The 21,939-nt window shown below is 39.7% G+C and overlaps 1 protein-coding gene across 1 annotated transcript in view; it reads right to left on the bottom strand.

Annotated features, from left to right (window-relative positions):
* The window catches only part of THEMIS (thymocyte selection associated), a 130,475-nt gene that overhangs the window by 58,468 nt on the left and 50,068 nt on the right, over positions 1–21,939 (bottom strand). The window contains exon 4 of the mRNA XM_036317922.1: positions 6,307–7,355. Coding sequence (XP_036173815.1) covers positions 6,307–7,355 — 1,049 coding nt within the window. The remainder of the gene's footprint in view (positions 1–6,306; positions 7,356–21,939) is intronic.

The following is a 21,939-nucleotide window of genomic DNA, read 5'->3' on the forward strand; positions in this document are numbered from 1 at the left end:
CATCGCTGCTATCAAGGTCTAGGTGCAGCCCAGGAGCGTGGGCTTCTGTAACACTTTTCAGCCACTCTAACTGTCACACCAGATCAGAACAGAAGTGAGTCTTAGCTCCCCACAGCTGCTGGCCAAGTGTTCTCTCTGCAGCTCCCAGAAACTATTGCTTTCCTTCTGCCTTTTCCAGCCCTCACTTTGATTCTAGGACAGTTTTTTTTTCTGCCCAATTCACGGTACCTTGCCATTACCACCTCCCTTGCTCTTGGTCTTAATGTTTCCTATGGGTGTTCTTGTCCAACAGAAATCTAGAAATTCTGGCAGCAAAATGGACACTAGGGCATTAAATGGCCAAACAATGTTAGTGAAATGCAAGATTTCTGGTCCCAGTTGCAGTCTCCGAAGGAGAGGAATATCTCATCTTTCAACCAAAGGTTTGTTTTTCTATCTGGTTATAGGTTCTTTCATCAGAATACAGAAGTTACATTTCTCCTGTGCGGCACTCAGAAGGCATAGCCATATATATCTACGACAGGCAAGAACTCCAGTGAGTATGTTGTTTCACACTCTCTGAAATACTTCTGACATAGAAACTCTCAGAGAAGGACAGTTTACCCCATCAGATTCCTATTTAGTCCCAGCCTCATTTATTTAGTCACTTTATAATATTGTGTTCATCTGATTAAGAATGAAAAAGTACAAATCTTAAAGATACTATTTTATTTTATTATTTTTTTATGGCTTAACATTTTATTATTATTATTATTATTTTTATTGCTTAAAGTATTACAAAGAGTATTACATATGTCTCTTTTTTTTTTCCCCCCCGCCCTTGACAATCCCCTGGCCTCCCCTACCCCCCAGTGTCTTAGGTCCATTGGTTATGCTTATATGCATGCATACAAGTCCTTTGGTTGATCTCTTACCCACCCCCCTCCTGCCCTCCCACCCTCCCCGGCCTTCCTGCTGTAGTTTGACAGTCTGTTCGAGGCAGCTCTGCTTCTGTACAAAGATACTATTTTTACATTGTCATAAGTCTACATTTTTTGAGAGGTTCTTGGTATATTCTCATCCCTTTGTTTAGACTCCATACATTATTCTCCAAGTTATCATATTTTAAAACAAGAATAAGATCCTTCAGTGTAAAACGTCATAGGCCTTGAGATGTACCATTGTCTCTGTTGATATCCATCTCCCCCTTTCACCTGTCCCTGAATGTATCCATATGACAATTCTGACATTTCTACTACAATCGATTTTCTCTTATTTAGGTATTAGAGGCCCGGTGCACAAAATTCGTGCGGGGGGGGGGGGGGGGGTCCCCCTCAGCCCAGCTTGCACCCTCTCTAATCCAGAATCCCTTGGGGGGATGTCCCAGTGCCAATTTAGCCTAAACCGGCAGTTGGACATCCCTCTCACAATCCTGGACTGCTGGCTCCTAATTGCTCACCTGCCTGCCAGTCTGGTCACCCTAACTGCCCCCCACCCCTGCTGGCCTGGTCACTTCTTACTGCCCCCCCCCTCGCCAGCTGGTCACCCCAACTGCTCCCCTCTGGTGACCTGGTCACCCCCAAGTGCCCCCCCTGCCAGCCTGGCTGCCCCAAGCAGCCTGCTTGTTCAGTCGTTTGTTCGTTTGGTCGTCCCTTACTAACCCCCCTGCCGGCCTACTCATAGGCAGCCATTTTGTGAGGGCATGAGGGCCAATTTGCATATTACCTCTTTATTATATAGAATTGCTAAAACTAGAGGTTGACAATCTTACCTTGGAAAATAATTATTTCTATCTACCCTAGTTCTTATAACTTGCTCTTATATATTTTTAATTTCTCAACTTCTTAGATAAACTTGTAGTATTCATAAGTGACAATGGATACCCGATACAGGTGAATTTGGCTAAGACTGAGTACATTTAGTTTCTTACTCTTTGACAGCCTATATATCGGCCCTGTTATTTAACAGTGCAAGAAATGATCCAGTAAAGTTAATAATCCACTGGGAAGGCAAAAGTAAACTTATATAATGAAGCACCTACATATGTAATAAGGTAATGAGTTAAGTGAGTTTAATGTTTAAACTCTGAATAACCCTTACAAATTGTTCTATGAATTTAAAGCAATATTCCACATACCATCCAACATCTTAGAGGCTTATTTTCAATGGCAGCTTCCTGGCTTTAGAATATTAAAAAGAAGTTCTATCTAACCACTTCAAAAGCATACATAAAAGAGCTTTAATGTAGATATCAGAAGAAATATAAAAGAAATACATGGAAGAATGACATTGTGATAATAAGAAATAGTTGGTTGCAAGACTTTTTAAGTAGATTATGCAGAGCTTCTGTTTATATTCCAAAAAATTATCTAGTAAGCAGATTTCTATCTTTATGGTAAGAAAAATTATTAAAAATGAGGTCTGGAGGTCTAAACACAGATAAATTATAGTATGCTTGACATTTTAAAGTGATTTCAGGGACAATATAGTTCTTTATTTACTGCGCTAAATTCTGTGAAACTAATCATAAACAAAGAATCAAACAGCCTTCTCAACTGACTGATAAACTTTCAACCAATCAGGAATCTCCCAAAACATCACTGAACTTAGGGTTTCTCAGATTCTGCTATAACCTTTTTCGGGACAATAAATCTGTTCCAACACACTGCACCAGAATTATTCTCTCCTGATTCTCAACCAGCTTTGTAATGAAAAATAAGAATGTACTCTTTGCTTGTAATTTCCTAAGTGATAAGAGCCTTAGGAGCATCCTCTATTCTAATGTTGAATGTGTAAAATAACTAATGTCACCGAGTGCCAATCATTCAAGCTTAGACTATTCCTCAGTTTCCTCAATAGGTCCTCAGATAAAAATGGCTCCTCAATCTTTTAACATCTTAAACTGACTCTTAACATCTCTACAAACTTCAGTTAATCAATATTCTTTAGAAGTGGAACTCAGAACTAGACACACAAATTCATGTAGGGTCGGCCCAGTGAAGGAACAGTTAGGAATTAATACGTTGAGCTGGAATCCTACATGTATAAATTTAGTCCAAGATTGCAATTGTCTTATTTTACTAACTGTGAGATAATAGAAATTCTATGTATTGGTATCTGCTTGGTGCAGAGCTCTGAAATGCTTGTAATTTCCTAAGTGATAAGAGCCTTAGGAGCATCCTCTATTCTAATGTTTCATCTTTGACCCTGGTTCCTGACACAGGGCTTCTAAATCCATTTCTGGGTGATAGAAGGGCCTTTTGTTCTAATAAGGAGGCTTTGGGTGGGGTCCTGGATGGCTCCTGGATGAGAGCTAGTCATCAGAAAGACTAACCCATAATTAGAAGCATGGAATTTTCAGCACCAACCCCATCCAATTCTCCATAGAGGGAAGAGTGACTAGAAATGGAGTTAATAATTGATTATGTCTATGTGAGGAAGTCTCCACAAAAGTCCCCAAAAATATGGGGTTTGGAGAGCTTCTGGGGTTAAAACATCCACATCCTGGGAAAGTGGTACATCCCCACATGACAGGGAACAGACACCCCTGAGCTCAGAACCCTCCCAGAGCTCATCTTCTGAATCGCTTCACCTGACTGTTCATTGGTATCCTTTATTATATCCTTTAATAAAATAGTGAATGAAAGCAACTATTTCTCTGAGTTCTGGGAGCCACTCTAGCAAATTAATAGGACCCGAGGAGAGGGTCACGGCAGCCTCTGATTTGTAGTCACATTGACAGAAGTTGTGTGTAACCTGAGGACTTAGTACTTGCGAACAGCATCTGAAGTAGGGCAGGAGCAGCCTGTGGGACTGAGCCCAAATGAACTGGTGGGACCTGACACTATGTGCTGGTAGACGGTGTCAGAACTGAGTTGTAGGATACCCACCTGGTGCTGCTGAATCGCTTGGTGCGGGGGAAACCCCACCCAGCTGGTGTGAGAAGTGCTGTGAGTGCGGTAGTCGTGTGAGAGTAAACGGGAATCATAGGGGGAAGACTGGAAATTTTTCCAAACAGTAGCCTAGACATAGCACTGCTGTTTTATGAATTCCTCTCTTAATAAAACACATCATTTTCACCTGACATTCTGTCAAAAGGCATTTAAAATTTTTTTAACATTTTTCTATGAATGCCTTCTTAGTACTTTAGGATTTTTTAGTCTTTCTTTTTTATTGTAATAGAAATCTATTCTTTGGTATCTCCAGATCTTCATATACTATTCCAGTATTTGTTATTTGAGACAACCAATCCTCATTACCTTCCTACCAATCTTGATGGTTTTGGGGACAGCTAATGAGTTGATTGAACCAGGAGATGGACATGTGAAACAAAGTCTTTCTCTTTTTAATTTGGAATCAAAGAGATTATATTCTTCCCTGATTATGAAACCATAAGATGAACTGCTAGCAGTAGTGTGCCTCATATGAATAAAACCAGCCTGTGAAAATAAAGCAATTTGTGATGAAAAGTAAGGTCCATTCTGGCTGTGTGCAAATCCTTCCAATTGTCCCTGGTACTTAGCTGTACCCAACTAGTTCTAACAAATATAGATTTTTCCATATAAAGTTTTTAGTTATAGCTTTCTCCCAACTTTGTGTCCTATATTAACTTTCTATTGTTGCTATCACATGAACTTGGTGCCTTAAACAATACAACTTTATTATCTTAGAGTTCTGTAAGTCAGAAATCTGACAGGAGTCTCATTGGCTAAAATCAAGGTGTCAGCATAGCTGAATTCTACTCTGGAAGTTCTAGGTAAGAGGTCTCTTTGTCTTTTCTAGCTTCTAGACATCATCTACATGCCTGGCTCAATGCTCCTTCCCTCCATCTTCCAAGTCAACAATGTTGCATTTTTCTGATGATTCCTCTGTAGTCACATCTCTCCAATCCAGATCTCAACTGGGAAAAGTCCTCTTAAGGACTCACATGATTAACTTGGACATACCTAGATCATCCAGGATACTCTCTTCATTTTATGGTCCCTAATTTTAAGCACCTGCGCACAGTCTATTTAGCCATTCAATGTAACACCTTCAAAGGTTCATAGGGTTTAGGGAAGGACACCTTGCTGGTGGGAGGCATTCTTCTGCTCACCACTACAAAACAAACCAGCACTCCATCCCTCACGTCATTCAGTTCAGTAATAAAAACATATTTAACAGGAGAAGCCAGATAGCCTCCACATGAACAGATGCACGTTATTCAACAACATTATCTGGGAACAGTTGTTTAATTCACAATGACTGCTTCAAAATTGTTTTTCGGGAAAGAAAATTTTGGTTGGCTTTATCTTCTTCGGAAGATGAGTTTGAAGATCCTTACTGAATTTCCCCAGTAGACAATAGGATGCAATCTTTGAAATGCAGAATTAAAAATAGTTCCGTACCCACATACTTGAAGCCTGAGGCAGCTAGCATTCCTGAGTATAGGGAGTAAACACAGCATCTCTCTTTGTTTTACTAATAGCTTTGTTTCCCCAAGCTGCCAGCACAACATCTGCCAGGCCAGAATGCGCTCCTTCCATCACCACAGAACCACTGCTGGCCAGATAAAGGACCTACACTTCACGGTGTAAGGGCGAGTGCTTTCCAGGCACTCAGCAGTTTTCAAAAGACAAAAAGTTCCAAGTAGAAATGAAGCTGCAACCCCTCCTCTCCCCAAATCTTTAGAGTGGTTATGGAGTTGTTGATTCTGTAATGATCTCATACTGTCTGCAGTTTTATTGATTTTGTTTTTCAACAGAACTGTTAAAGATTACAATTCTCAGATAGGCAGAATGTGGGCAGATGCTCATCTGCTCACACATAGTTCTGCCAAGATATTTTTACATCTTTCTGCACTTAAGATAAAATGAAGACATGTGTTATAGATGTATGCTACTGGTGGGCACCCCCTCTCCCCCCCAAGAAGAGAGTTTTTTTGTGCACTCATTTCCTAGATGAAGTATTAAAACAACTCTACCTAGAAAAAAATGAACAACTCTTTCAAACTAAAAGAGATTTGCTTCTGAGGCAATGTATAAAACAATCCTAATTACTAAAACCCATCGAAATGGCAATTTGGGTCAGCATATCCAAATGTCACCCCTGCTCCTTCTAGTTCATTATAAACGTCTTGTCACATTTACTGGTTAAGCATCAAAATACAAAATGCTGCAACAGCTTATGCTCTGTTGATGTTCATTCATCTATTGTGCATCAGAAAGGCTCATTCCAAATATGGCATGAAAGAAAGAAAAGTAAGCAAAAACTAAACTCAGAAAAGACTTGAAATAAATCGCCCCAAGAAAAACATTCCAGAAGAAAACTGCAGAACCATCGCCTTACCTTGGGAGACTTGGGCAGACCCACAGTCCTCTCTTCTGCTACGTGCAGCAGAGCTGGCTTTGCTTCTTCCACCGAGGGATGTTTGGGGGGGCGAGGTGGGGGGTGCAAGAAGGAGCTTTCATATCTTCGCATCATGTAATACTGTTCTTCCGTGATCTCTTCGATCAGAGTCCTGACTAGAAATGATCCCGTATCCTGAGACAAATTACTAACTAACTGAACAGTCATATTCGAGCGGCTGACAGGAATTTCCCAACATTCTGTGGGGTTGGCAAAGTCACTTATGAGTAGATAAGAGTCCGTGATAGTTTCCTCCAACCGCAGTCCTGGCGTAGCCGCCAAAATGTCTTCTTCAATGAAAAGATCTCTCACAGATACCTTCACATTGAAGGGCAAGTGGAACTGTGCACAGAGCTCAGCAATCTGGTACTGTTTCTTATCATGAATCACCTCCACAAAACCTCCTTCCATGTATAAAGGGAGCAGTGCTGCCTCGTAGGATTTTTTGAGGATTTTTTCACAGGCCAGAACATTCACCACTTTTTTGATGCCCTCAGAGAGGACTTCAGTCGTCTGTGAGTGATGCACTAGAAACTGGTCCCCGACAGCTACGGATGACAGCTCCTCATGCGGGGGATGAAAGGCTTTGGTGGCCACCACGTGGAGGGGTTCCTTTTCACTCTTCGCTATCTCAAGGTCATAAGCTGTTGGGAATTCCCGAGGTCGCCGCTTGAATTTGCCTTTATAGCTCTTGGGGATTAAAAAGTGTCTTTTAGGAAAATGGCTTCTAATTTCTGAAGCTAAGATCCTCGATGCCTGACACTTTTGGTGAATCACAATGGTTTTCCCAGGCTGTAAGATGCTGGCGAGGAGCTGGCTTCCTTGAGGTGCTTCTATGACCTCAGCCACAATGGGGAACTCTTTACTGGTCATTTCAGAAAGATCTTGTGTAGATAACAGCTGAAGAAACCAGTTGGCGTCGTAACTGTCAGTAATGTCTTTGACTTCAACATCTAAACTGGGGAGGATGCGGACTATATCCTTTCGGACTGAAAAAAAAGAAGTATGACATTTTGTGCATCAAAATGTTGCTGTGAGGAGGTATTAGGATCTCTCCAGGCGCCATAGATAAATTTAATTTTTAAAAAACTCAGATGTTCCTGATATAACATTTCTTATATGTGACTTTCCTTTTTTTCAAATTTTAAAATGAAATCATATATAAAACCAACACCCATAAACCTGTTGCTCAGCTTAAGAAATAGACATTAACCAGTAGCTTGGAGCCCTATGAACCTCACCAAAATCACATCCTCCTTGTGGCAGCCCAAGAGTAACAATTCTCCTGATTCTAGTGTGACTCATTTCCTCATTTTCCTTACAATTTCTCACACATAACATACTTGAATATATGTGCATGTGTGATAATGTATATGTATTTTTTCTCCAAAAGGTTTATCATATTATTTTATCATGTTCTTGAAGTCCAGACAATATATGTAAAATTATCTTAGAAGAAAGTTTGGTACTTCAAATAGAACCCTGCATAAGGCCCAAGACATATTATCTAAACAAAATGTTATCAGGTGTAGTACAGCGACACTGCAAAATCATGGGATATAGGTACTTGAGATTAATATATGGAAATGGATATCATTATGTAATCTTTTTAGTTATTTCTTTTTCTGCTGGTGCTACATTAACACCTGGACAGAAAGGGTGGCACAGGATGGGTCATAATCAGTGGAGCCCTACCTATGCCAGTGGGATGCTTACCAATGTATTCTTTTTTTTCTTTATTGATTAAAATATTACATGTGTGTCCATATCCACCACCAATGTATTCTTTATCTGATGTATCAGTGGGGACTAGTGAATCTATTTTTTTTTTTCAAGAGCCCATAGTCCCAGAACTCTTTATTTGAGACTATGGGGACACTTAAAATATTGTCCTGAAATTATCTGCTCTCCATGTACTACCCCAAAGAGTAGCCTTAGAAATGATCTTGTATTGAAAATAAAGTTATATGTTATTATTAGCAGGATTTTATAATGATTTATATATTTTGACAATTTCCTAACACAATGTTTTAGAGTGTTTTCATGATCTACCGTTGCATCCCAATATCTCCACGCACCTTTCTGTCAATATTCTTTCTTCCTTGCATACTTTTGAAAATGAATAATTTGGAAGACTTAGAAGACAGAACTTCCTTTTATAAAATGTTACCTATATTATTATTTTTATACTATTAACTTTATGTATGTACCTTCTGAAAACGATATAATTCTATATGTTGTATCATATTACTTGTACATTCTGTGTACAAAGTTACTGAAGACACAGAATGAAAAAGTATTATTTCCTTGAATATAAAAATGAAAAAAATCAAAGCTTCTATATAGGCTGAAGGTCAGTAAATATTGTAAAAATTATTCACTGGGGAGAGAGAGAGAGAGAGAGAGAGAGAGAGAGAGAGAGAGAGAGAGAGAGAGAGAGAGAGAGAGAGAGAGAGAGAGAGAGAAGGGCTAAAAGAACACTCATTACCTTTATCAGTTCATTTTATAAGGTTTAGGATATCCAAACTTTTGAGATTGTTGCAACAGGTTTCCTTGAACCTCTAGGTAATTCTAGATACTCTAAATCTCAGTTATTTAGATCAAAGTGGGCTGGATTTAATAATTGTAGTAGAGCTAGCAATACACAAGCTCATGCCACTTCTCAGTTGAGGGAACAGCTAAATTATCCATCACAACATAGGCACCCTAATGAGAGCTCATCCCAATCTATATCTGGGCACACAGTGGGTACTGAGGGCAAGGAACTGTCTTAATAATTTAAGAGGACTTTATTGCTTCCAGAAAAAGCTTCCAGGTCAGGCTATCTAACCTCTGTTAAGTTTTTTGTTTGTTTGTTTGTTTGTTTGTTTTTGGTGTTTTGAATTCCTAATCTGTCTTCAATACGTTTGTACCAAATCCACTAAAGGTATGCTAGCCTATCTCATCCTACTTGATATATCAGCAGCACTTCACAGAGTAGATTTGACTTGCTCCTCTTTGCTATGTTTTCTTCACTTATTTCCATGTCTTACTCATGATTCTTCTCAATTTCTTTTCTGGTTTCTTCTCTCTTCACACTACCCACTCTTCCCTACCCCCTCACACACCTTTTCATGTGTCTTGGTTCTCTTCCTTTCCCTGTCTACACTCACGCCCACTGTAATCTTGTACTCTCATGTCTTTAAGTGCCATCTGTATGCTGATGACTCTCCAAACTATCTCTAACCAAGTATTTCTCCTGTTCTCCAGATATCTACTTGGGATCTCTACCTGGATATCTAATAGATTTCTCAAAACTAACATGCTCAAACTGAAATTCTGCCCTTCTCATCCAAAAACTAGTCTATTTGTTGCTTTTTCTATCTCAGTTATTGAGGATTCATTCGCCTTATTCATCTCAAAGATCTCAGAAATATACTTAGCTTTTCTCTTTTTCTAACACCTAATAACCATTACATAGAATTGCCCTGATCTAAACTACATTATCTCTTGCCTAGTTTATCGCAATGGCTTCCTACAGTTTTCTTACAGTCAAATCCTTATGAGCCAGCCAAATACATTTTTTAATGTTAAATTGATCATATTTCTCTTCTGTTTATAGGCACACAACAGTAGTCCTTTTCATTCAGAATAAGAGTCAATACCCTTTCCAGCTATAGCAGACAGTAATCACAGCGTAACTCCTAGCAAATAAATATAAAACCTCACACCAAAGGTCTATTTACCTCAGTTTCTTCCTTTTTTAAAATATATTTTTATTGATTTCAGAGAGGAAGAGAGCGGGAGAGAGAGATAGGAACATCAATGATAAGAGAATCATTGATTGGCTGCCTCCTGCACACCCCCACTGGGGATTAAGCCTGCAACCAGGGCATGTGCCCTTGACCGGAATCAAACCCGAGATCATTCAGTCACCAGGCTGCCGCACTATCCACTGAGCCAAACCAGCCAGGGCCCTCAGTTTCTCTTTTTACCTGTTAGATCATGTCTAGCTTTCAACAAAAAGTTACAAGGTATGTTAAAAGGTAAATAGTGTAGTCCAAAGAGACAAAGCAAACATCAAAACTAGACTCAGATATGGCAGAGATTTGGAAATTATCAGACTGAGAATTTAAAATATGATTAATATCTTAAGGGCACAAAAATGCAAGAAAAGATGAGTAATGTAAGCGGAGAGGTGGAAACTCTTGGGGAAAAGGGAAATGTGGGAAATTAAGAACACTGCAACGGCAATGAAAAATTACTTCGATGGCTTCATCAGTAGACTGGACACAGTAAAGGAAAAAAATCAGTGAGCTTGAAGGTATGTCAATAAAAACTTCTCAAACTGAAAAGCAAAATAAAAAAAGAGACTGTGGTTAGGAGTCTGTGGTTAGCATGATGACCACTCTGCTGAATGATGAGTGAGAACCAGAGAAAGATGGTAGATATGCTAACTTTAGGGCTGGAGGTTGGGAAAAGGTCAGCTTTCCTAACCCCCATGATTGCTACCTGCTTTTCCTCCAGTCCTTTCTTAAGACTAGGAAGTTAGACTGTCTGAAAGAATTGTAGAAAGTATGGTATTGCCCTGGGAATCCTGGGTCAGATTTCCTGTAAGTTGATCATCCAAAGGAAAACTTTGCACAATGAAATATTCTTTTTTCAAAGTACGGTAGGAGGATGTGGAAGTGGAGTGAAGGGGAAGGCCTGGGAAAAGCCAGAGATGAGATTGGACAGGTGGAGGTAAGCCCAGTGAGCATGAGGAATTGGTGAGCATGTGATGTATGATGTGAAGGACTGAGACCAAAGTAGTGTGTATGGCATATGATGAGTTTGGTAGTTGAGCTCATATTACAGGTATGAACTAGTTTCTACAGGCTCACATATAAACTGGAAATAAAATAGCTTTCCATCTACATAGGGAAAGTTTCTCTTCTTAGTTGGACTATGTCATTATGCTTTATTTATATAACAAATGGGAATTAAAAGCACTAGGTTGGTGAAGAGTAGAGAAGAGAGAAATTAAGAAATTTATCATAACTGGTTATAAAAATATTGTAATAGTTTTCCCCAAAAGAGAATGTGCTGTGTGAATAGACACACATCTGCAAGTTGTTAAACTAATATACTCTTGGTCCTTATATTTTGTACTCTTAGATGTCACCTTTAGGAAAAACTGCTGCAGATGTAGTAGAACAGGAATGGAGATAAAAGGATACAGAACACATTTTTTTTCCCTCCTCATTTGATTAATAGCAAATATGTCTAGTTTGGAAGCACTCTTAATTTCCTGATACTGAAAGATTTTAAACTCCCTGGACTTGTATATGTCAACTGAGATGTCAAGTGTGACATTTAAAAACAATAATGCTTCAAAGTATAAGTCATTGCTCAAGAATAGTATGTTTGCGAAACCATGCTGATGGAGCAAGAAGCCACTGCTCCTTGGACCTCCTTACTGGCCTATGATTTGTTGCCATCAGTATGATATTGCTGGGCATGCCAGCCTACAGCTTCTTTAATCAGGAGCTTTTCCTCAAGAATCACGCTTGAGAATTCAGGACTCATTAAGGAGAATCTATCCTGTTCCACAGAGTTTTAGAGCATCTTCCCTTGAGTTATACAGAAATCTGGTTTACAACTGTTCGGTTCCTAAAAGTGAGGGCAAGCCTCAGCAATCTAAGGGGCTTGAAAAGATGGCTCAAGTGCCTAGAAGTTCCATGAAGTCACTGGAAATTGTTGAACCAATCCATTGTCCTCAGATCAAACTTTCTAAGGTAGCTATTGACCTGATTTTCTTCTTAGCCCAAATTCACATGTTACAGTTATTCTAAAGTTTCCTGGAAGCTCCAAACTGGCACTGGAACATACTGTGCCTAGAACAATTTTGTTGTTCCAGCTTCTATTTGGTACTGAGACCCACTGATGTGCTCTGTTACATAGGACCCCTTAAAAGCACCTCCCTCTGTATAATTTCTAAAGTCTTTAAAGCATCCAGTACTTAGAAAAAAATTAAGTGAAATTCACATACCATACAATTAACTACTTTCAAGTGTACAATTCAGGGCCCAGCATTATTCTTTAACTATCTCAATGTTAAAATAGAATAAATGACCCACTCTAACTCTTGAGAATTTTGGCCTGTTCCTTGTTGGGGCTGTGTGGTGGTAGCTGCATCTAGACTTCATATTTTAAGCTGAAAGGCAAATGTTACACCTTAAAATATCCCACATTTCTTCACTGCAGTACTTAAGTTGTGGATCAAGCAACTTTTACATCCCACTTTCTCCCAAAAAAGAAGGTGGGGTGGGGGGGAAAAAAGCTGTAGAACAGATCTTAAGATACTTCCTTTCCTGAGTGGGTAAAATGTTTGAAATAACTATCTGAATAATTTTGAAATGACAATAATGGTCTTTCTTTCTTCATAGAAAGACGGTTGATTAGCGTATGTAAAAAAAGATTTGCTTAGCGAAGTTAAAGTGTAAGCCTCGCTTTGTATGCGTATGTGGTTGAATGTGTTTTGGGTTATAGATAGTAATTTTTTTAAAAAATATATTTTATTGATTTTTTTTGCCGAGAGGAAGGGAGAGGGATAGAAAGTCAGAAACATCAATCAGTTGCCTCCTGCACACCCCCTACTGGGGATTTGCCTGCAACCAAGGTACATGCCCTTGACCAGATTCGAACCTGGGACCCTTCAGTCCGCAGGCCGACGCTCTATCCACCGAGCCAAACCATTCAGGGCTATAGATAATAATTTTTAATTAAATCTCCATTTAGTGGATGTAGCAGAGGAAAAAGTTTCAGGCCATCTCTGTGGCTTTTCATGTATTTATTCCTGCTGTGCTCTGATTAAGTTATATGTTCAAGATAAATGTAATATCTATCATCTGTCTTTGTCTAAGTAACTTTTAAAGAAATAAAGACCCTTGAATAGAATATCCAAGACCTATGGGACAATTACAAAAGGTGTAACATATACACTTGAAGGAAATGGGAATGCCTGAAGGAAAAGAAGAAAGGAACAGAAGCAATATTTGAAGTAATAGTGGTTGAACGTTTTCCAAAACGAATGAAGCTTAGAGAACAATAAGCAGGACAAATAGTAGAAAGTCAACATCTAAGCATATCATTTTCAAACTACAGAAAATCAAAGAAAAGAGAAAACATAAAAAAGCCAGAAGGGAAAAAAACACACACACATATTACCTATCCAGGAAGATGGATAAGAATTACATTGGATTTTTCTTCAGAAATTATGAAAAGAGAAAAACAGTATGTGCTATATTTAAAGTGTTGAAAGAAAAAAAAAAACCTCCAACTGAGAATTTTGTATCCAGTGAGATTATCCTATGAAAGTCAAGGTGGCAAAATATGCCACCCAAAAATATACCACTTTGGCATAAAGATTATTTTGAGCTAAAGGTACAGATGCAAGAAAAGCATGCTGAGCTCCCCTTTTCTTCTAGAAATCTATACTAATAAAAGAGTAGTATGCTAATTAGACCAGATATCTTCTGGAAGTCCATCCGGACAAAGCCATAGTGGCTGCCTATGAGGGCCAAGGGGCGTGGAAGCGGCGGCGGGGCTCATAAGAGCCCAGGTGGCGCGGGAGAGGCAGTGCGGTGTGGGAGAAGTGTGGGAGAGGCTCAGCGGCGTGGCCCCTTTTGCAGAGGCCACAGGAGAGGTGCTGCTGCAGCCTCCGCCACTGTGGGAGAGGAGGTGGCACTGCCACTGCCGCCGCCACCGCCCCTTTTGCAGAGGTGGGATGGGAGAGGCCTCTGCATGAGCCAGTCAAGCGCCACAGGCCCTTCGCAGAGGCGGTGCGGGAGAGGGGGCTGCGCAGTCCCGGTCCCAGTACTTCCCCTTCTGCAGAGGCAGCCACAGAGGCAGCGGCATGGGCCCAGTCCCGGTGCCATGCCTCCGCAGAGGTTGGATGGGGTGTGACCTGCTGTGCCTCAACCTCCCACAGCCTCTCCCCCAGTTGGCCTGGTCCCAAATCACCCCCCACCCACGGCGACCAGCAGTGGCAGCAGCAGCCGGGTGATGGGGGAGGTGCCTTCCCGTGATCGGCCCAGTCGCTTCCCACAGAGGGAGGCCAGGCTGCAGCTTAAGCCCGCTCCCTGCGGGGAGCGGGCCTAAGCCGTCAGTAGGACATCCCCTTAGGGCTCACAGACTGTGAGAGGGGGTAGGCCTGGCTGAGGGACCTCCCTCCATCAGTGCATGAATTTTCATGCACCAGGCCTCTAGTAGGAGATAAAAGCCCCCATATGAAAGATGCCCTCTCTTTACCAGGAATAAAGAAACTAGGGGGATTCAAGAGAATTCTGTAGAGACCTTGTTAAAATAATTCTCACCTTCCTTTAACCTCCACATAGTTTAGTTACTTTTCCACAATTTCTCCTCTTTGTTTAGATTTCACCATTCCTTTGAGGCCTTATTTCCTTATAAGGGCTCCTGTGTCACATAAAACTCAGGTAAATTTGTCACTTAAAATATATAAATTTTTATGCTTTTCTTCTCTTAATCTGTCTAACGTCAATTTAATTCTCAGGCCCAGCTTAAAACCCTAATAGGGTAAAGATAAAACTTTACCTCACCTACAAAATGAAGGAGAAATAAAAACTTTCTAATATAAACATAAATTAAGAGAGTAGATCTGCTTTGCAAGAAATGTAAAGGAATTTCTTCAGAGAGAAGAAAAATGATATAAGTCAGAAACTCATATCTACATAAAGAGAGGAAGAGTGTTAGGGAATAAATGAAGGCAAATTATTTTATTTTTCCTATTTTTAATTGATATAACTGATAACAGCAATGATATATTAGGTAATATAGCTCATAACGAATGAAATAAATGACAGTAATGTTAGGGAAAGGAGAGAGAAATTTGGAATGCTCTGCTATAAGGTATCTGCACTACACGGGAAGTGCAGACAGTATTTGAAAGTGGACTTTGATTATAAATGTACATTGCAAACTGCAACCACTAAAATTATTTTTTAAGTACAATTGATAGGCTGAGAGAAGAGAAAATGGAATCCCATAAAAGGGTCATTAAATCCACAGTAGGAATAAAAAAAGTGAAAGAAATAACATATCTAGTTTGGGGGTGGAGATAAAGATAGATATTATGAAAGATGCAGCTTTAATATGAGCCTATAAGGATGGGGAGAAATCACAAGCCAAGTTAGGGTATAGCCAGTGATTAGCATGAAATCCAGTCTTGGGGTTTTAAAGTAGAGCACTTGGTCTGGACAGGAGACCTGCTGAAAGTAAGATTATGAAGATGAATCAACCCCTTGAATACCAGGTAGAGGATGAATAGCTATTTCAGGAGTTATGTCAAACTATTTGAGATTCAGAATGACCAAATTAAATTAGGGATTTGGCAGATTAATTTGACAGCACAATGGGAAGAGAAGCTGAAATCTGAGAATTTGCTTTTCTTTGTCTATTATCTACAATGAAGCCCATAGATACCCAGTGTACTGACAACTCAAACTGCCCAATTATTTTTCATCAACTTCAAATTTTATATATTTTTCTCTCATGTCTGTTAATACAGTAAAACAAAAATCTTTCCTGTTTTTTATACTATTTTTTACTCTTACATGATTTAAGTTCTCCATAACCAAAAATACAAATTTATATTTGTTTAAAATTACCTAGAATTTGGTAATTATATTCAAAGTTTTTAAACTGGAATAGGGTTAACTAGTTTTTATGACACATTTTATTATATCTAAGTATGTGTCCAAGAGAAAGATAAAGAAATCAACATGTTTTGTTTTTTTTGTAAAGCAAAAATTGTCATGTTTAAAAAATAAAAGGGGAGAAAAACAAGATAAAAGGTTTGCAATCTTTTATCAATTTATCAGCTTTATGTTAGCACTGCTTACATTTGGGTATATATAATTCTAGTGGTGTGTGTGTGTGTGCATGTCTGTGTGTGTGTTACATATTCTTTAAACAAGCATTTGCTATTTTAGAAAATGTAATCCTCCTCTACACCACCCCCAGCAAAACAAACAACCAAAAAAACAAAAAAACAAACACACACACACACACAAAAAAAAAAAATGAGCTGTAGAGTGTAAGCTAAATTAGAAAATTTCCCAAAAAAGTTAACTTGACTTCAAAATGATAAAGAGATAAGAAGGCAGCAATTCAAAGCACTAGAGACATTCCTGGAAGTGTTTATTAAAAGCTTTTCAGTTTCAAACTAAACTGAAGTAAAAATAATTTATACTCGTGCAACCTTAGTTTAGACTTCCCAAATTTTTTTCTGGGCGAACATGAAATGCTCTTGCTTGGGTATGTTTTCAGGTTATCCAAAGGGAGCTCTTGTGAAAAAAGAAAAAGAAAAAAGGCCTTTCTATTTTCTCTAAAAAGGCTGCACTGGTTTCCTCTTTATGCTGCTGAGTCATTTCACTAAACTTTGTCATTCTGCCTGTTCTTCAGGGAAAGTCCCTTTGCAGTTGTAGCTAATGTTAATCATAATGTGGTATTTTTCTGCATTTCCCGCTGCAACAAATCTTTTACCTGTGTGTGAATTTGGGGGACCCCTCTAAACACTATTTTTAAAAAGAAAATAAAGATTTACATTTAACTTAGGTAATGTTGGGCCATGCATATTTCCTTGGAGAGTTAATATTTCATTCTGGAATACCCTCAGTATCAACTCAGCATATGAGGACCTATCCTTTGCAATTGGACCTGAATTCATAGTGCAGGGTTGGAAATCTACTGAGACGATCCTTTTTTTTTTTTTTTTTTTTTAAATATATTTTATTGATTTTTTACAGAGAGGAAGGGAGAGAGACAGAGAGTTAGAAACATCGATGAGCGAGAAACATCGATCAGCTGCCTCCTGCACATCTCCCACTGGGGATGTGCCCGCAACCCAGGTACATGCCCTTGACCGGAATCGAACCTGGGACCTTTCAGTCCGCAGGCCGACGCTCTATCCACTGAGCCAAACCGGTTTCGGCTACTGAGACGATCTTAATCAAGTGTTCAAGGCAACTTGTGAGAGAGTATTACACTAAGCCAAATAAGCTAGTCAGAGGAAGACAAGAATCACATGATCTCACTCATATGTGGAATCAAATAAATTGATGAAAAAAATAGATCCAGAGACAGAGAAACATGGAACCGACTGTTGAGTTTCAGAGGGAAGGTGGGGTGGATGGGAGGTGGGAAGAGACCAACCCATGGACATAGACAACAGTGTGGTGAAGACCTGGGGTGGGGGATGTGGGCAGGCTAGAAGAGGTCAATGAGGGAAAATGGAGGGTATATGTAATGCTTCCAACAATAAAGTTAAATTTTAAAAAACAAGCTGGCTAAATGAAATCTAAAATTCATAAGCAAAGAGTTTTTGTATAAATAGTGCCTCACTTGTTCATTAAAAAGTGTCTCACATGAAGATATAAACAAATGACAGATTATCTCTAAGATTTGAGAAAGAACATTTAACACAAATGACAGACCAAAAGTTTGTTGTTGTTTTTTAAAGCCCATAAAGGGCAGATAAAATGCAAGGAACAGCAGAAATCTTTTTTAAAAAATTGTAAAAACATTCTCAGAGAGATAAACTATTGCTACTTTAAAGTAAGAACACAGTAACATTTTAAAAATTATGTAAGAAATAACCCTTGAAAATTAAAAATATGATAGCTGAAATTAAAAAATCATTAAAACAGTTGGAAATGTAGTTAAAGAATTTTCCCTAAAGGGAAACCAGAGATAAAGAGACAGAAAAAAGAGAGGAAAAAAAAAATCCTAGCTCAACATGGGAGCTTCAACAAGAGATCAGAAGTTTCAAAAAGAGAGAAGAGAAAAAAATGGCTAAAAGGGAATTATCAAAGAAATAATGCCAGAAACGAAGGCCCTAAATTTCTATACGGAAAACTGCCATTGCAATGAAATCACAGACCGACCCACTACAGAGGACATTGCTGTGCAGCTTCAGAATATGGTGGATAATCTCTCCAAGGCCACATCAGAAGGTAGAGCATGAGGCAGCAAAGCTTTCAAAACTCTGAGTAGAAACTATTTCAACATGGAATTTTATAAGTAGCCAAGCTATCAATCTTATGTGAGAATAAAGATTGTTCAAATATTCAGGTGGTCTCATTAACTAACTGATACCTTATCTCAGGAAGTAAGTGGGGGATGGGCTCCTCAAACTGGAAGAAAAGCAAGAAAGCAATTATTTAATTTCAGAAACTGCTAGTAGACACCGAAGCAAGTCAAAGGGGAACCATGAGGACGATTTTTAAAATATAAGTCCCAGGACAGCACTGTTATAGATGAAATGTCTGTGTCTCCCAATATTTATATTTTAAAACCCTAAAAACTCTACCCTCCAATGTGATGGTATTAGGTTGGGCCTTTGGGAGGTGATAAAAATTAGATATGTCATAAGAGTGAAGTCCTCATGAATGGGATTTGTGACCTTATAAGATTTATGAGACAGCTTGCTTTCTCTCTCTGCTCTCCACCACATGAGGACATAATGAGAAGTCAGGAGTCTGCAACATGGAAGAGGTTCCTCACCAGAACTTGACCTTGAGGGCACCCTGATCGCAGACTTCCAGCCTTCAAAACTGTGAGCTGACTAAGTCAAGCACCCATGCAATAGGTCTAGAAAGCAACCAATTCAAATTAGTGTATGAGAATGAAGGGTTCCAGAAGGAATACTTGCAGGGGGAAAACAATAGAAACAGTAGCTATGACAGTTTGGTCTCAGTGGAATTTTTCTTTCCTTCCTTCCTTCCTTCCTTCCTTCCTTCCTTCCTTCCTTCCTTCCTTCCTTCCTTCCTTCCTTCCCTCCCTCCCTCCCTCCCTCCCTCCCTCCCCTCTCTCTCTCTCTCTCTCTCTCTCTCTCTCTCTCTCTCTCTCTCTCTCTCTCATCTTTCTTTTTCTTTTTCTTTTTAGAGATGTTAAAGAATACTTTAAGATTTAGGACTGAAGAAAAACAAGCATGAAACAATAAGATCATCATTACAGAAAACCAAAGAATTATGCAAAATGGAATTATAGTCTTTTCACAGTGCTTGATTCAGCAGTGAATTGTTACCATAAAAAAACACACATTAACCATAATTTACCATATACTGAGAGAATGGGGTAGGAGAAGAAGAAATCCTATCTAATAAAAGAGAAACATGGTAATTAGCCGTACATCCGCTACCCTTCCCATTGGCTAATCAGGGCGATATGCAAATTAATTGCCAGCCAAGATGGCGTCCGGCAGCCAGGCAGCTTGAAGGTAACATGAGGCTTGCTTGCTGCAGTGACGGAGGACTCCAACATCCCCCTCCTGCCTTGCCGGCCTCTGAGCTTGCAGTTTGAAACATTGTTACAAATATAGAAGCTAAACAAAACCCCAGAAACCTGCTTTCAGCCCGCCGGGATCTCAGAGCTGGAGTTGATATAGTGTTTCGATTATAGAACCCAAACAAACCAGATACCTGCTTTCAGCAGCTGAGGCCTCAGAGCTGGAGACTCAGAGCTAAAGCTGGCCCAGAATAAAAAAAGAAAAAGAAAAAAAGGAGCGGTTGGGAGCTTCAGTCACCCACCAGCCTGAAAACAGCCATCATCCCCTCACCCAGGCTGGCCAGGAACCCCAGTGGGGACCCCCACCCTGATCCAGGACACCCTTCAAGGCAAACCAGCCACCCCCCCCCCCCCCCCGTGCACCAGGCCTCTATCCTATATAGTAAAGGGTAATATGCCTCCCAGCACCGGGATCAGCAGAGCCCTGAGGCCTCCCAGCACCGGGATCAGTGGAGCCACGAGTCCTCCCGGCACCGGGATCAGCGTGACAGGGGGCAGCGCCCAAACCCCCTGATCGGCCCTGCTCTGTGGGTGATAGATGGCGGTGCCCCAACCCCCTGCTCCCCCCTGCTCTGTGTGTGACAAAGGGCAGTGCCCCAACTCCCCTATCTGCCCTACTCTGTGAGTGACAGGGGGGAGCTCCCCAACCACCTGAAGGGCCCTGCTCTGTGCGTGACAGGGGGTGGCGCCACAACCTCCCCATCAACCCTGCCTTGAGTGTGACGGGAGGGGGGTGCCCCAACCCCCCAATCAGCCCTACCCTGAGCGTGACTGAGGGTGGCATCGCAACCTCCCAAACCGCCCTGCTCTGTGCATGACAGGGGGCGGTGCCCCAACTCCCCAATCGGCCCTGCTCTGAGCCCAACCAGGGGCTGCACCTAGGGATTGGGCCTGCCCTCTGCCACCCGGGAGCAGGCCTAAGCCAGCAGGTCGTTATCTCCCGAGGGGTCCCAGACTGCGAGAGGGCACAGGCTGGGTTGAGGGACCCCCCCCCCCCCGCGTGCACAAATTTTTGTGCACCGGGCCTCTAGCAGAAATATAAGAGAATTAAAATCTTCGTTACCATACCAAGTAGAGCAAGTTACTGTCTAAAGTCGGTGACTTGAAAAATAGCAAAATCACTGTGTTTTTTGGAAATGTAAATGCAAATACAAGAAAGCAAGAACAGAATATTGAAAAGAATTTAATTTAAATAGCAGAATTAGGGAATGATCAAGGGAACAAAGTTTGCTGATAACTTTGTTATAAGCCTTTTACCACTATTTGACTTTTTTTGACTGATAAAGATTGGATTTATTTTAAAAAATAAAATGAGATAGTCTTTCCTTCAGGATACTAAAAGATTAATGTTTTATTTCTGCTATCCATTTATCACCTATTAAACATTATTCATATACAGCCTTTCTGATATCACCTTTCTGCTTGTATGATTTCTATATTCTGCTCATATGTGAATTAATATGTCATATATCTGAGCAAAAACTATACCCACAAATTCTAGAGGCATTGAGTTTTTCTCCTAAAAGAAAATGCAGCTTTCCAATTCTTAAAATTTCAGTTAGGGAAGAAATAATTACCAATCTATACTTTAAAATATACTTTAAAAAGTTTTAATGATAATGAACTCTAATTTTTGGAAGTAAATTTAAATAGCTGACTCAATTTTTCATTTGCAAATATTATGCATTCCATTTCTTACACTACTATGGATTTTACCTTCCTGAGAAAAGTACAAATTGATTTCATTATGACTTATATGAGACCAGTAAGTAGAGGTTTTGGACAATTATCTATATCTATTTTCCAAAAAGATATAATTAAAAAATATTAAATGTATGAGAATTAGAGGGGTTTTAGGCCTGTAATGAGGATTATAACCAAGAATTTCTGGGACAAATATTTCATTTAAATACTTTTTGCTATTTTTTTTATGGAAGCTAAATTTTCACAATAATACAATATTTAAAACTAATACCAAAAGTAGAATATCGTTATTCTCTCTAATCTCTACTTACTTGCTATGTTTCCTTTTCAGCGTATCAATATTTCATCACTTCATACAGTTCTCAATATTTTTCTTCTTGCCTTTTCCCCTAAAGTTTTTTGTGAAGTTGCTAACCCTGGCTCAGACCCTATTCTTTTTATTGTGACTTTAGAAAGGAAAGGCTCCAGCCAAGAGGAGTTCGAACTGTGCCTGACACTGAAGGCCTTTGGAAAGCAACTTAGCAACATACCCTTGACTTCAAG

This window comes from Myotis myotis, unplaced genomic scaffold, assembly GCF_014108235.1.
Source record: "Myotis myotis isolate mMyoMyo1 unplaced genomic scaffold, mMyoMyo1.p scaffold_m19_p_7, whole genome shotgun sequence".
In the NCBI taxonomy this organism is placed as follows: Eukaryota; Metazoa; Chordata; class Mammalia; order Chiroptera; family Vespertilionidae; genus Myotis; species Myotis myotis.